The 13,419-nt window shown below is 44.3% G+C and overlaps 1 protein-coding gene and 1 long non-coding RNA gene across 2 annotated transcripts in view; one reads left to right on the top strand and one right to left on the bottom strand.

The window, feature by feature from the left end:
• Positions 1–2,405: 2,405 nt before the first annotated feature.
• On the bottom strand, positions 2,406–3,352 carry LOC130604044 (uncharacterized). Its single transcript, XR_008973355.1, has 2 exons — positions 3,181–3,352; positions 2,406–2,705 (listed from the first exon to the last, which is right to left on the bottom strand). It is a non-coding gene; the product is annotated as an uncharacterized LOC130604044 (long non-coding RNA).
• Positions 3,353–9,310: 5,958 nt separating this feature from the next.
• Positions 9,311–13,419, top strand: part of RPL27A (ribosomal protein L27a) — a 231,101-nt gene continuing 226,992 nt past the window's right edge. Inside the window, exon 1 of the mRNA XM_057418284.1 lies at positions 9,311–9,319. Within this exon, the coding sequence (XP_057274267.1) occupies positions 9,316–9,319 (4 nt within the window). The 5' untranslated portion in view covers positions 9,311–9,315. The remainder of the gene's footprint in view (positions 9,320–13,419) is intronic.

Genomic DNA, 13,419 nt, shown 5'->3' with positions numbered 1-13,419 from the left:
TCTTTCTTTCTGTGCTTATTACTGTGCTACATGTCAAATTAAATCTAAATAAAATTACATTGTTATTGCTGTTTATTTGCTTGGATCCTGAATATGCTGGGTTTTTTGTTTTCAGTGTATTTCTTTGTTGAGAACAGGAGTTCATTTCACTCTTTACCCTGGTGGGACTCCACAATGCTTTTGTGTTTCTGTTGGAAAATGGTATAGAGAGAGCGTCAATGGAGATGTGCTAACCAGGCAGGCCAAGTGCCATTGTGGTAAAGTGTGAGCATTTGAAATCCCAGCCTTTCACTGCCATCCATCTGCCTCCCAAAGGAGGTGTGAGATCCTGCTTGTGCTGCTTCGAGTCTTACCCTTTGGAAAGCTGAGTTTGTTCCTGCTGTGTTTGGCTAGCAACCTGGGGCAGTGCCAGCCAGTGTATGGGAATACGAAGGTGTCTGTAAATTTTATGAAGGCAGGAAAAGAAAGTGGCCAGAGCAAAAAGCAGGTAAGGGATGTGTGCAGTACTTATGTGAGCACAAAACAGAGGAACAGGAGCCTAAGGCTTCAGTCTTCCCCAAAGCTCTGAACATGGATTTAGGGGCTTGCTGTCTCTGCCCAGATGTGCCTTAGACTGCTTTAGCAGTAGTTGATCTCACTCTTACCAATGACAAATTATCATTTTTTTTTTTTTAATCAAAGGCCACAGCAAAAACCTTTGATGGAGCAGCAATACTTGAAGCCCAGTGAAAGTGGCTTTCCTCAGCACTTGGCTGCCTTCCTCCGAACACAGAAAGAAACCAGACTCCAGCAATAATGTGGAGAAACAGTGAGGATAAATGTACAGGCAAAAAAATTTCTTGTGCTTCCCGGAACTGCTGCAGGTTTCTAGGCTTACTCAGTCTATCCATGGTGCAAGAGAGCAGAGTCCTAGCACACACAAATGAAAAATCAATGGGCAAAATTTCATCCCTTCTGCGTAGAGCAGGTCTAGCTCTCATGCTGGTGGCCTTTCAGAGGTGGCTCCTGTGAGCGAGATGCTCTCTAAGACAGGACAGCTGCCCTAAGAGACAGGCACTCCCCTCAGCCCAGAGGGATTACAGACCATGGGAAGTAACATCAGAACTCTGTATCAATACAAGCACTTGCATGGCTGCAGAGGTAAGTGGTAAAGTGGCTGAATGTTGTAGACCAGCTCAGCAAGCCCTGGGTGCTTGCTCCTCCTTGTCTCCAGCACAGGCATGTACTTATGCACCTTTGGCAACCTATTGCCGACATGGTTTTCAAGGGAGCCCAGGCATGTCCCCGCAACCAAGAGACCTGCTGCCTCTTGGCAGGTGGCTGTGGGCAGAGGAGAGGGCAGTGTCTGAAACCATCTGGGATGAGAAGGACTTGGGAGATAAAAAGACAGCTGTAAGAGCATGTTATGAGAAGCCCCTAGGGTAGTGGAGGGTTTTGTTGAATGATTTATGCCCTAGCTGGTGAATGCTGTCATGCAGCAAACAAACATTTTGCAGGTGAGGACAAGTGCAACCCCCCACCCCAAACAGCCTAAAAGAGAGCGAGCCAGCTGCTCCTTGGCCAAAGGGCTCTCTAGCAGTATAGGTTTGCTAATGTAGTCAGCAAAGTGCAGTGGGACAACACACCTTAGCCCTCTGTTAATCATCTTAATTTTGGTCATGCCTAAAACAGAGTTGAAGCACACAAAGAGGAAGGCATTAACAGGAGCCTTATCTGGTCCATCACAGCACTTCAAAATATGGTGGAACTTGCAAGGTGGTGTTGCTTGGACTCCTGCAATGAAGATGGCCTCTGTGATTAAGACATTAGTGGCTTTCTGAAAACTTCAGAGATCTGGACAGCTGGTGGAGGGTGGCTGTCAGGCTCCCAGTTCGTGCCTATAATTGACAGTAAGTGAGGTACTTGAGGCCACATGGGCAGGCAGTAGCAGAGGAGCACTCTGGGGCTGTGGAGTAGGCCTCTCCCCCTAATCCCAACACCTTCCTCTCCACATCAGTTCAAGCGCTATGGAACCAACTGTCCAGTTTAACTCTTCCTGGGCTGGCCACTCTGCAGCAGCACTTGCTGCTGAGCCAAGTGGGAAGTCAGAGGATGCTGCCAGAATTAGCCCTACAGCAACATTATTCACATGCATTTTGTTTCCTGCTGAGATCCACCATTTTTTCTTTGCCTCTGCCAGTAGAGCAGCTGATTAGATGAGACCCGCTGGGGTGTCTCTCCATAGATATCTGCAGGGTAATCTGTTATCTAATAGTTCTCCAGGGAGGTCCTTTTTATGGGCTTTTCTATTGCTGTTTTGCTGATGATAATGTGATGCGCAACATGTTGTGAAAACAAGCCTGATTTGTATGTCTCAGAAGCAAATAACTAGATGACTTATTTCAAGATAAACATATTTTAGGGCTGTACATTGCTTGGTTTATTTTATGGGGCAAACATCAGTTGTGGTCTGTATTGCTTTATCATCTGTTCACTTAATAGATGGAGGTGAGGCACTGGTTTTCCATTAAAGTCTGATCCTTTTCATAAGCTGAGTTTTCTTTTTTCCCCTTTTCATGGGCTTTGTGCTGCTGGGGCTAGCTCAGCCATGTGCTAGTCTCCTCCTCCTCCTCCCCTTCTCTTAACAATCACATCGCTGATGAAAGGCTACAGACTCTGGAGATTACACTGTAGGTATCAGTGACATTTCACTAGTGATGGCATTGCTGAAAAGTCAATTGATTTAATGATTTTGTTACTAGGGTGGTGCTGCCATGACTTCCCCAGGATGAGACTTCATCACTCTCAAAGTGGGTGTGAAGACAGTCAACCTAAAAATACCAGGAGTCTGGGAATAACAGGAAGCCACAGCAGTGAAAACTAGTTGGAGGGATGCTACAGGGACTTTCTCTCTTCCTTCTTCTGAATGAGGCAGGATCGATGCCTCAGGCTAGTGGCTGCCCCCACTGTGAGACATGGTTGGACTCTCCAGAAAAGCATCTTGGCTCTCACAAGGGGAAGAGATGCAGATCTGTGTGCTCATTGAATGTAAAACATTCCAGTATCCTAAAAGATAGGGAGCTCAGCCCTGTGTGTCTCACCCCTGCTGTCCACATGTCACCCCTGGGCAGTGGCAGGGTCAGCACTGACTTACTGCTCACCCCCTTTCACATACCCTTCTCAAAAACCAGGAAAAACCACCTCCTCCCTGCAATGGACATGCAGATACTGCGACTGCAGTTCAGGAAACCACTACCACTTCGAGGTGCCTTCAGGAGGTTCACTGCCTGTGGGGTTGGCACAGTCTTTACCAGCCCTGTGCTCCACAGCATGGTTTCTGCAGTGCTGCACTGTTTGTACCTGGGTTGGCTGTGCTGGCCTGTGCCTGCTGCAGCTTGCAGCATCCCCATGCTCTTGCTGGGCAGCAGCCCCATGGGTGACATTGTGACATTCATCCTTCCAAGGGATGAAGCATTAAGAAGGGGCTGACAGGAAGACTGAGATGAGCAACATGGACCCAGCCAGCTAAAAACTCTCTCTGCTGTTAGGAAATGGTAGGCAGGGCTAGTACCAATATCACCTACAACCCCATTGTGCTGGTCACTGTGTTTTTCCAGCTGTGGCCAGCTGGGGACCATCTCAGTGGCACTGCTGGCAGAGACAGTATTGAAAAATACTGCTTAAGGGAAAGAGCAGTATTGAGACCTACCTTCTCAATGAGAAAACCAATATATTTTAAGCTGTTGCTATAAACCCCAGTCCTCTGTTCCTCCACAAACAGATCAGACGGAGCATGGCGAGGGATCAGGCACTTGACGGCTGCAAAACACATCAAGTCATGGAGAGCAAAGACAAACAGGCTTCATATGAGAAACTGTGCAACATCAGACAGCACTGGCTATTAATTTGAAAAGAAAAATTTAATTGGGGGTTAACCATTGGATTTCTCTGGATCACAAATCCAAAAAACACTTCAAAATCCCTGGTCAGAAAACAAAGCTTGGATTTATCCAGGATTTATCCAGAAAACAAAGCACCCTGGATTTATCCAGGCCAGTAGAGATCAGGATAGACAAAAAATGATCAGGATTTTGCCACTAGACGTTTTGGGTGCTGGCAGAGAAGCAGAAAACCCTTAATTGGGCAAAATATGACTTGGACCTGGTGTAACAGAGAAGCTGGGTCTCAGTAGTGGAGATGTCTGAGAATCCAGTGAAGTAGGTCTGCTGAGAGTGGTGCTGTGGGAAGGGCTGTTTGGCCTTCTTGCTCAGCAAGTTTAGAAAGGAGATCTGTGGGTTTTAAACTCCTTCTACTCACAGAGAACTCTTCTACTGAAAGTATCATGACGCTTCTTGATTTAGGCTTCAATGACATTTTTCGGATAGACTTTTTAGGCTAACAGAAGGGGGAAATGAGCTCTTGTTCCTCCAGAAGGAGATGACAGTGTATTTTAAAAAAAAAAATATGTATGAGGGCTAATTAACTTGGCATTTACAGCTTAGCATTCTCCTAGATACATTTACTCCGAGACCACATTTTGTTGCAGGGAAGTTTCTGCCTAGCATCTCTTTCCTCCTGCTGCTTCATATGCTGTGATATTAAGGTCACGAGGTATCTTCCAATATCCATTTCAGTGCCTTCCAATTAAGTAATGAATAAAGCAAAGATCCCAGGTATGGTTTAGCTGTGAGGGTGGAGGCATCTCTCAGAGGGGCTCCTTATAATCCTGGTCAATGCTTCAACAGCTAGGAAGAGCCTCTTGGGACAGGGTCCTAGAGCAGCTTGCTACAGAGCAATGATTTAACTGGTGGAGATGCTGTTGTTGCTTCTCACTGTAGAGGGAAACTCTGAAAAGGTCATACTAATGAGGGGAAGGAGACCATTTTGGTGAGGATTTTATCTCTTCCTCTGACGCTAAGGCCTTGTCAAATAATTTCCTCTCTGAGCATGCTGTGGTTATGGTTAGCAAGCTGGGGGGTCAGACAGCCCAGATACATGGGCAGAATGGGGCAGGTGAAAAAACTCACGTCCTTGCTGCTGCAGGCTCTCCAGGCCCCTGCTGTGGTGTGCAGGACATGGCCACCAGCCACCTATCCCACCACAGGAACTCCAATATCCTGTTTGCTTGTGCTATGCATGTGCTTCATGGCTATGTGGCAGAACAAGGCAGTGCTTGCTCTACTCAGTAGGGAGGCACAGCTGAAGAAAGAAAGCTTAAGCTTGTTTCAACAAGGTGTGGTGACTACGTTAAAATTATCTGGATGTCATTTAACTCTCAGCAAAGTCCTCCCTCTGCTGCCAGGATCATTTTCTGCCCCAGCGAGCATCACCTGCCCTCAAGAGAGCATCCAACACTAGAATCCAACTGGGAATTTGTGCATTATCTAAGTAATTACCACAAAGAAGGGAAAATGGGTTCACCTGTACCTATCCAGAGAGCAACCAGACACAGTGGCAGCCGAAAAAAAAACCCTACTTAGAGAAAGCACCAACATAATGAATCACCATAGTCTGCATGAAAGGGTAGTTAATAGGGTGCTCTCATTCCAAAATCGTATTAGATGGCAATGAGTTCACGTCAGTTGCTCTCCCCACACTTCGCCTCTCTGCTGTCCCAAATTGAGTTAAGGTAATCCAGATGCACCTCTTACTGCTTTAGGAGAAAAATATGGCAAGATCAGTTATTCACTTTCCTCACTATTCCCACAATACCAAGCTATAAATATAAGTGGTGGTGATGGGTAAATAAACAAATGAATAAAAGACACATACACAAACTCCAAACAAAACATTCAGTTGTTGTGAAACTCAGAAGCATTCATCAGGGCTCCAGTGTATTAAAGATGATACAGAATGGACTCAGCATCCAGCTTTTGAGGCTGGTAAGTTAGAATTAGGGTAACGTGGCTAGTGAAGAAGACAGGCAGGATGGAAAAAGGAATGACATGTGATTAATAGAAATAACTGTGTGAGAGACTAGTGTTAATAACCAATGCTTCCCACAGCTCTCCTGAGTGGAATATGCTGCCTACCTAAAAGCCCATCACAGCTGCATTTAGGTGGGTGCAGAAGAAGCCTCCCAGGGAATATTTCTCAGAGTGAGCTGTTTCTAGGTTAAGTCCTACTCTATAGCAAGAAAAACGAGGCTATGTATTTTGTAGAATCACCTGCATGTATTTACTGACTCCCCAGAGATCATGGCTTGGCACCACTAAACTGCAGGCTGGCTCAAACGGCTTTTAAAAACAGCCACCCCCACTCTGTTTGAAAATGGCTCCAAATTTTGATCCTTTTCTTGATGCAGCAAAGCTCCTTTCTGCCCCTGAGCTCAGAGAAGCAGGTGCTCTTGTCAGGCAGAATATCTCTGCCTGAGATACTCTGCAACAGGCAGAATAACCAGAAGCACATCTCAGAAGCACATGATGTACTAGGTTCTCTGGAGACTGCTAATAATGTTTGATTAATTTTTATTATCAGTGTAAGCAATCTTTGGGCTTTCTGCATCTGCCTTATTTAGAGTTGTCATTTCTTTCTTAGTTAAATGGCAGCTTCTACAGACAGTGATCTAATTGTTCCTCAGGACCAGCTTGAAGCTACCCAAGATAAGGATGGTCATTGTATGATTTGCAGTACACATGATTTGGTCTTTAAGGTGCAGATCAAATAAAATGGAATAGCAGATTAGCCAGTAATTGAATGAAGTTGAAGGCAATGTGCAGGCTGATGCTGGGGTCACAGAAATGCTTGGGCTGGACAAGGTTGAATAATGGATCAAATCAAAATATGCATGATGCAGTCACCAAGAGGCAGGACAAACAGCTTTTCAGCAGATAGCCTGACCTCATATCATGCAAACTGCTTTGTCTGTCAGAGCAATGAGCTTTTGCAGTGGATTTTATACTGAGTCCTTACAGTGCTATAAAACTCAGGACACAATACTCAGTGGCTGCTGGTGGGGCAAGTGCCTGGGATGGGTTATGGGCTGTCACTTATGGACTGCCAGCATCCTTGCGTGTGATGCAGGAAGCACCTTATGCTGACCCCTGTGACAGTGAACCTGGCTCCTGAATGCATTTTAGGTAGCACACAGAGGTATGAGGTGAGGGATGCTCAGAGGACTGCTGTTGGAGGAAGTGTGCACAGAGTCTGGCTTGCTGTTGCAGCCGTGATGCCCTCTCATGGGCACTTGCAGGTCCAGAACATCAGAGGTGGTAAGTCAGCCATTGCTCACACCTCAGTATGGCCATGACTGGGCCAGGACAGAGCACTTGCCAGCCCTGAAGAGTGTTCAGTGTCAGAAAGGGGATAACTCTGTCAGAATCCAGCTGCACATTCCTCTCAGTTGGGCAGGCTTGGAGAAGCCCCTTTGTGGGCTCTAGCCCTCTGGTGAGTCCCATTTATATCCCAGCACTTTCTTGGTTATATCGGGCCTAAGTTTGCTTCCCTCCTATCCAGACGACAACATGCACTTGTTGAGGCATGTATGGAGTAACTGGGAGTGGTAGAGCCAAAGCCACAAACTGAGCTCTTGGTCTTCATATAAAAAGCAAAACAAACTTAGAATCTGTACTGGAAAAAATGTTTTAAAATACTTTTAACTTAAAAGAACAGAATGACTACCATCCTCCAACTCACTATAGCACTGGTCTGGGAGGCAGGAAAACAGCTCACTTTCCACCACTGCCACCAAGCTTCAGTGTCCTGAATTCATCTTTATGCTCCACATTTCTTATCTATACAGCCAAGAGCATCAGCTCCAAAGACTTGTGCCTGGATAGCTGCTGGTTTGACTGGCCTGTATTTGGCCCTTGTGAAGGCCTTGCTCTTGAGGTGCTCCCAGAAGGCATACAGCTTTTGGAGGATGGGCAGGATAAGGCTCACTCCCAACAAAAGCAGATCTTCCTCTCCACAATAATTAGTCCGAATAACTCCTTGACTTCTATTACATGAGATGAGGAGTTATTTGAAGTGCTGTTATATTTTAATTCATTTCAGCATACATGGAGAATCAGGCACATTGTACCCAGCACCAATGAAAACAAATATAGCCCCCAGAGCAAAACCAAAAGTCATTCCAAATTATATTACTGAGCAGCAGTGTGCAGTATAAAATGGGAGACAAAACTCTGCCATCTCCCCAGTGTTCGGGTGGTGGAGAGCTTACTACTTTCTGTTCTAACAATCCAAACATCACTATTTGAAATAGACCTTTCTTTCCTTGCAAAACACTTCTTGTTAATTGAAGGAAGAAGCATTGTCTGGGGTTGAACTCTGCAGCCTGGGTATGGCTGTCAGATGTGATGAGGCAGTCAGGGGGAAGCTTGCAGGGAGCTGCTTTGCAGGGTGTTGTCATGGGAACAGAGCAAGTAGGGCATCCTCCATGCCGTGTCTTCCACATAAACTCTGGCTATGTAGTCGCACAAAATCAATGCTGTTCTGCAGCATGAGAAGAGCCAGCTACTAGGCTGTCTCTATTAGAGGTTCAATCTGAATGAAACACAATGGCCAGAACCTTCCTATGCATGAATGTGGCATTACTTCTGATCTGAATAGAGCAAGACTTTACACCAGCTGAGTGTCTAGGCACAGATGTCAGAGTGAAAGGGCTGACATGAAAAATACCTGCTGGAACTACAGTTTCTTTTAAGAGCCCTCTGAAATATGGCCATGTTAGAAAGCAGTTACTGAGGGCCTTGTTTACTTAGATTATTTCTCTTGATTTTTACTGTCTGTGCACATTTTGACAGGCTATGGATTTGGCACCCATAATGGTTCCACGGCAGAAGGCAAAGGGTAGAGCCCCATGTGTACATGTTTGGCGTACAAGCTAAGAATACAAAATATTGACATAATGTCAATATTTGTGGTCATCTGAAGTATCTGACTCCCTTTGCACAATGCTGTCTTTGAATGAAACTTACCTCCTCTGTACAGGTCTATATATGTGGAATTACTCGAATTTTCTTCTATGTTTATAAGAAAAACCTCGTGTGATACTGTGGTTGCTAGAGATAAGCAATGGTTAAGAATGAGAATGAATAAGAATATCAAAAACCCTGCTTGTGCAGTTATAAGGAATTATGTATCTAAAACAAATAAAGCATATTGTTAATGTTACACCACAGAGACCAGTGACAGTATGATCAAATGCAGTAGGTAACCCAAGGTCTGAGAAAGGCTGAAAATGCTAACTGAAAAAAGGTTAAAAGTGCAAAACTCAACTCATAGCCTCCAAGCTTTCATTTTGCCTTGCCCAGGTCTGCTGACAAAGAGCTCTTAATTAAAGCAGGTATCTGCAGTACAACTGCACTACTGTCGCTGACCCGGGCCAGCAAGATGCTGAGCCTATGTTCCTCATTTCCTATTGACACTGAAGTGTGAATGAGGGGCCCACATCCATCCAGGGCTCGCTTGATGTGTACTTTGGAAAACAGACCAAAATAGCAGGCAAGGGAAGAGAACAGAGCCAACACATGGAGGGGTTCCTAGTTATTTGTTGAGGTTATTGATTAAAGCCCCTCTGCTTAGCAACAAGTTTGAGAAAAGTAATGATAAATTGTTACAAAAGGCCTGTAGCTGTATCATAAAAATAGCCTTGCCTTGTCTTTCATGTATCTCTCACTGGCTATGGTGTTTCCATGCAAGTTGCAGCAAAGATTGGAATGAAATCTCTGGCACTGAGTAGAGTATGTTCCAGATTCATAGTGACTTTATGTTTAGTGCTAACCTCTTTGACTATAAAACAGGGAGCACATATTTATTAGAGTAATCCCAGTGGATTACTCTGCATGGGGAAGAAACTGTGGTTCGTTTTTGGGCATGGTTGCCTCCATGCAAACGTGCTTCTGGCAAAGGCTCTCCTCAGGAGAGCAAGAGAGAGTACACGACAAAGCGTGTGGAGCAGCACTGACCTTGTTTCTCCCCTGAGCAAGGCATGCAGCGTGCCCAAGTTCATGCCAGGTCAGGCCTACCAAAGGCTCTTAATAAATTTTGGATTAAATAAACAAATGCTGAAGCTGTTCTTCACACTGAAAGGAATGAAGTCTGAGTTGTGGACCTACAGATAGTGCTTAACCAGCTAAAGCCCCCTTCTCACCTATAAGCTGCTGTTCCTTGTGACTGCAGTATGTTTCCTTTGCTGAAGGAAGGGACATGCACCAGGAATTGCATTGATAGGAGTCTGACATATGTCACTGACACCATATGCAGAACACAGCATACTCCCTATGTATCTGAAATGGGAGTGAAGTGAAATGCTCCACTATACGAGAGTACCAGCTGACCTTGCATTAGCAGAGAGGGACCTTGAACTTGTACAGCCTGCAGAAAAGTCAAAAGTGGATTCACTGAGACAGAAAGATAAAATAAATGCCATGCTCTTTCAGCACTTCCCTCCATTTGCTTCATATCATAAATATCAATACAGATATAGAAATACAGAAGTAAACAGTTTGTCTGGCTTGCCCTTTCCATATGCATACATTCCTGTTGTGAAAGGCTTTACGTAACTTCTAACAGCAGATTGCAAAATGATGCCTCGGTTATGGGAGGAAGCCACCAGCCATTACATTGCATTACGGTAATGTAATGGGTCTCTGAGATGAACTATATTTGGAAAGCTTGCTTTTATTGTAAACCTTGTACCCCATCCACCCCGCCGGCATCAATTTCTCTTTCTGTTCTCCAGAGACCATGAGGCCAGAATATAAGTTAGACCTGAAGAGAGCCACCGGGTGTCTGGCCCAAAACATAAACCCATGAGGCAAAATTGTGCTGTTTATTTTAAGGGATGCAGTACCAGCAACAGAATGTATTCAAACGAATGCTGATGACTGATCTGCTGAAAGGTGAATTTCTCATTAGCCTAGAGCAAGCGACATTGTAATTAATTGCTTCCCACACTTCTCTGCTAAGTAAACACTGCTCTAATAACAAGTGCTGCCGTCATTTAACTTCTTTAACTGAACATAGGGAATAGACAAAAGAAAATCTGTATTTACTTTGTTTTTCTTTCTGTGCAAATGTCACATTGCTTTCATGTTGGCAATGACTGCAGAAATGCTGATTCAGTCACTTATTTACATAATCCCTTCAGATTTTTCTTCTATATGATTGTTGATAATGAAAAGATTTTCTCGTCTGAGAAAAGGAAGGGAAGCAGGCGAGTTCTGTATGTGAATAGGCTGAACTGACATAAAAATATGGTAATTTGCATTAGTAAAAAATTATGGTAAATACCATCTACCCTACCTGCTCTAAGGAACATCCACCCCATGACAATGAATGCCTGTTCAGCTGCAGAGTGCAAACCTATATAGCAACCCTATACAAATTTTTTTACACAGCACAGTAGAGTCCAATGTTATTACCACTTAGTGCATAAAGTTACTTTACAGGGAAAAGGGTTTAAAATACTCTTATACACATGTGAATCAGTGCAGCACAGTAAGGAGGAACAGAGATACAGCTGTGGAGACAGTGTTCTCACGGGAGAATGGATAATTGGTACATAAACTCTGAATAATCCTGAAAGATACAGCGAGGCCATGAGAGGCCCAAGGAAGCTTAAGCAAGCAAGATAAGAAGCAGCTAGAATTCACTGATGTAATGAGAACTGTGGACTGTTGGCAAGCTTTCGAGGTCAAGTTCCCACACCTGTGCTTAACCAATTATATGCTAGTTGCAAAGGGTCTTCAGGACATGTATCCAATCATAATATGCCAAATCACTGTAAGTGCATGTAAGAAATAGTATTTAAGGGGTTAAGGGTTTGTAATAAACAGCTTTTTGTCTGATCATATTGATCTCTGACTGAGTCCATGTATTTTCTGCAGCATACAGCTTAGTGCACAGCTGGCTACAGAGATGATGCAATGTTGGGGAGGCTCCTGGAGCAGGAAAGGAAAAGCAGAAGCCTGCTTTGCACATATAGTGCCTCGAAATATAAAGCTCTTAATAAGCTACTTTCATCAGATGACTGAACAGAAAAGATAAGCCCCTGGGGCGGCTCTCCCCCACCAACACCTATGGATGATCTGCCTGCGCTCTGTCTTTGTTGCAGCCTTGTATTTTGCTCCTTGCTCCAGCTGTGCCCCAAAGACCCAGGGGGATTTGCTGCTCCCCATGGTTTGTCTCCTCTGTGGCCAGGGTGGGAGCAGGATTGCCTCCTCTCCAGAGCCTCACAGGCAGGGCCTTTGAATGATCAAAGGCATTGCCAACAGCTCTCAGGGGGGCTAGGTGAGTGGGCCTTGATGATGGAGACATACATGATGGCAGCTACAAAACTGTAAAAAGCTGACTTTTTATGGTGCATGATAGCAAAGCACAGGGTTTAGCTTACAGAGGCAGCACATAGCTGCAACTCAAAACAAATCTTGTCATTAAAGTGTAGGAGCCCAGCTCCACTAATCTGAAGACAGCTGATGCAGTAAGGACTGAGTTCACAGTGCAGGGAGCAGCTCGCATGCTACTAAAGCCCAGACTCCACAGATAAACCTCTGAAAGCTCTCCTGAAGATGAAACCTATCTTCAGCCTTTCTGGCAGATTAGCTAGCTGAAGAGCAGTTTTGCTCAGAGCAATCATTTAATCATCCTTTTTCTTAAAATCATCCTCTCTTCACATGTTTTAACTTCTGTTTTTTAAACTGTACTTTAACAGGAATGCTTCTGATACTGTTGTGCTGACAAATAAATTTAAAAAAACCCATACAACAAAACCCCAAACTCCAAATGATAAAACCTTCCAGTATCTTTTTTTGTAATAATTCATCCAGCAGTTTTGACTACTAAATCATTACTTAGTGTTTCCTACAGGAAGAATGGACTCATCTTTGAGAAAGAGTAATCTTTGCTTCTAGCTTGCAGCACCAAGAGCTTGTGGCTCACAGGCTCGTATTTCTTTTTTTGGTGTCCTTGGATTTGAGGAAGCTCCAAGACTGGCCTTTAATGTCCCAAAGGCCATTCCAACCATCTAAAAAACATGCAGTTATTACCTGTGTACTAGAGCTCTTTGAGAGTGTTAGAAGATCAGTGTATCAGACTAATAGAAACCCTTTTCTACCATGAGCTCTTCCAAATGCAGTGGTGCCTCTGAAACTGCACATTGTTTACTTCAGCTCAAAACTCTACCCGTGTTTTTCTAAGGATTCAGCACGTTTTTCAACTCGGCAGTCACCTCACCCATTGCAGACTATGAGTGTGGGTGGTGAGGGAGACACAGAGCCACCTTCACGCTTCAGAACACTTTCACTGCAGATACAGTCATTAAACAGACAAATTGTTTGGCTAAGGCTGAAACCTGATGTATGCTCATTATACTCTGCTGGCAATTTTCCCTGAATTTTAAATAAAGGTGTTTTGTGTTTCCATAGTAACTCGGACTCCTTTACTGAGATGCCTGATGCAGTGTATTATAGTATATAATAGCACAATTGAAAAGTA

Source organism: Pezoporus wallicus, unplaced genomic scaffold (assembly GCF_028554395.1).
Source record: "Pezoporus wallicus isolate ANWC-B61680 ecotype Strahan unplaced genomic scaffold, APGP_CSIRO_Pwel_v1 contig_2025, whole genome shotgun sequence".
NCBI lineage: Eukaryota > Metazoa > Chordata > Aves > Psittaciformes > Psittacidae > Pezoporus > Pezoporus wallicus.
This window is presented reverse-complemented; position numbering and strand designations above follow the sequence as displayed.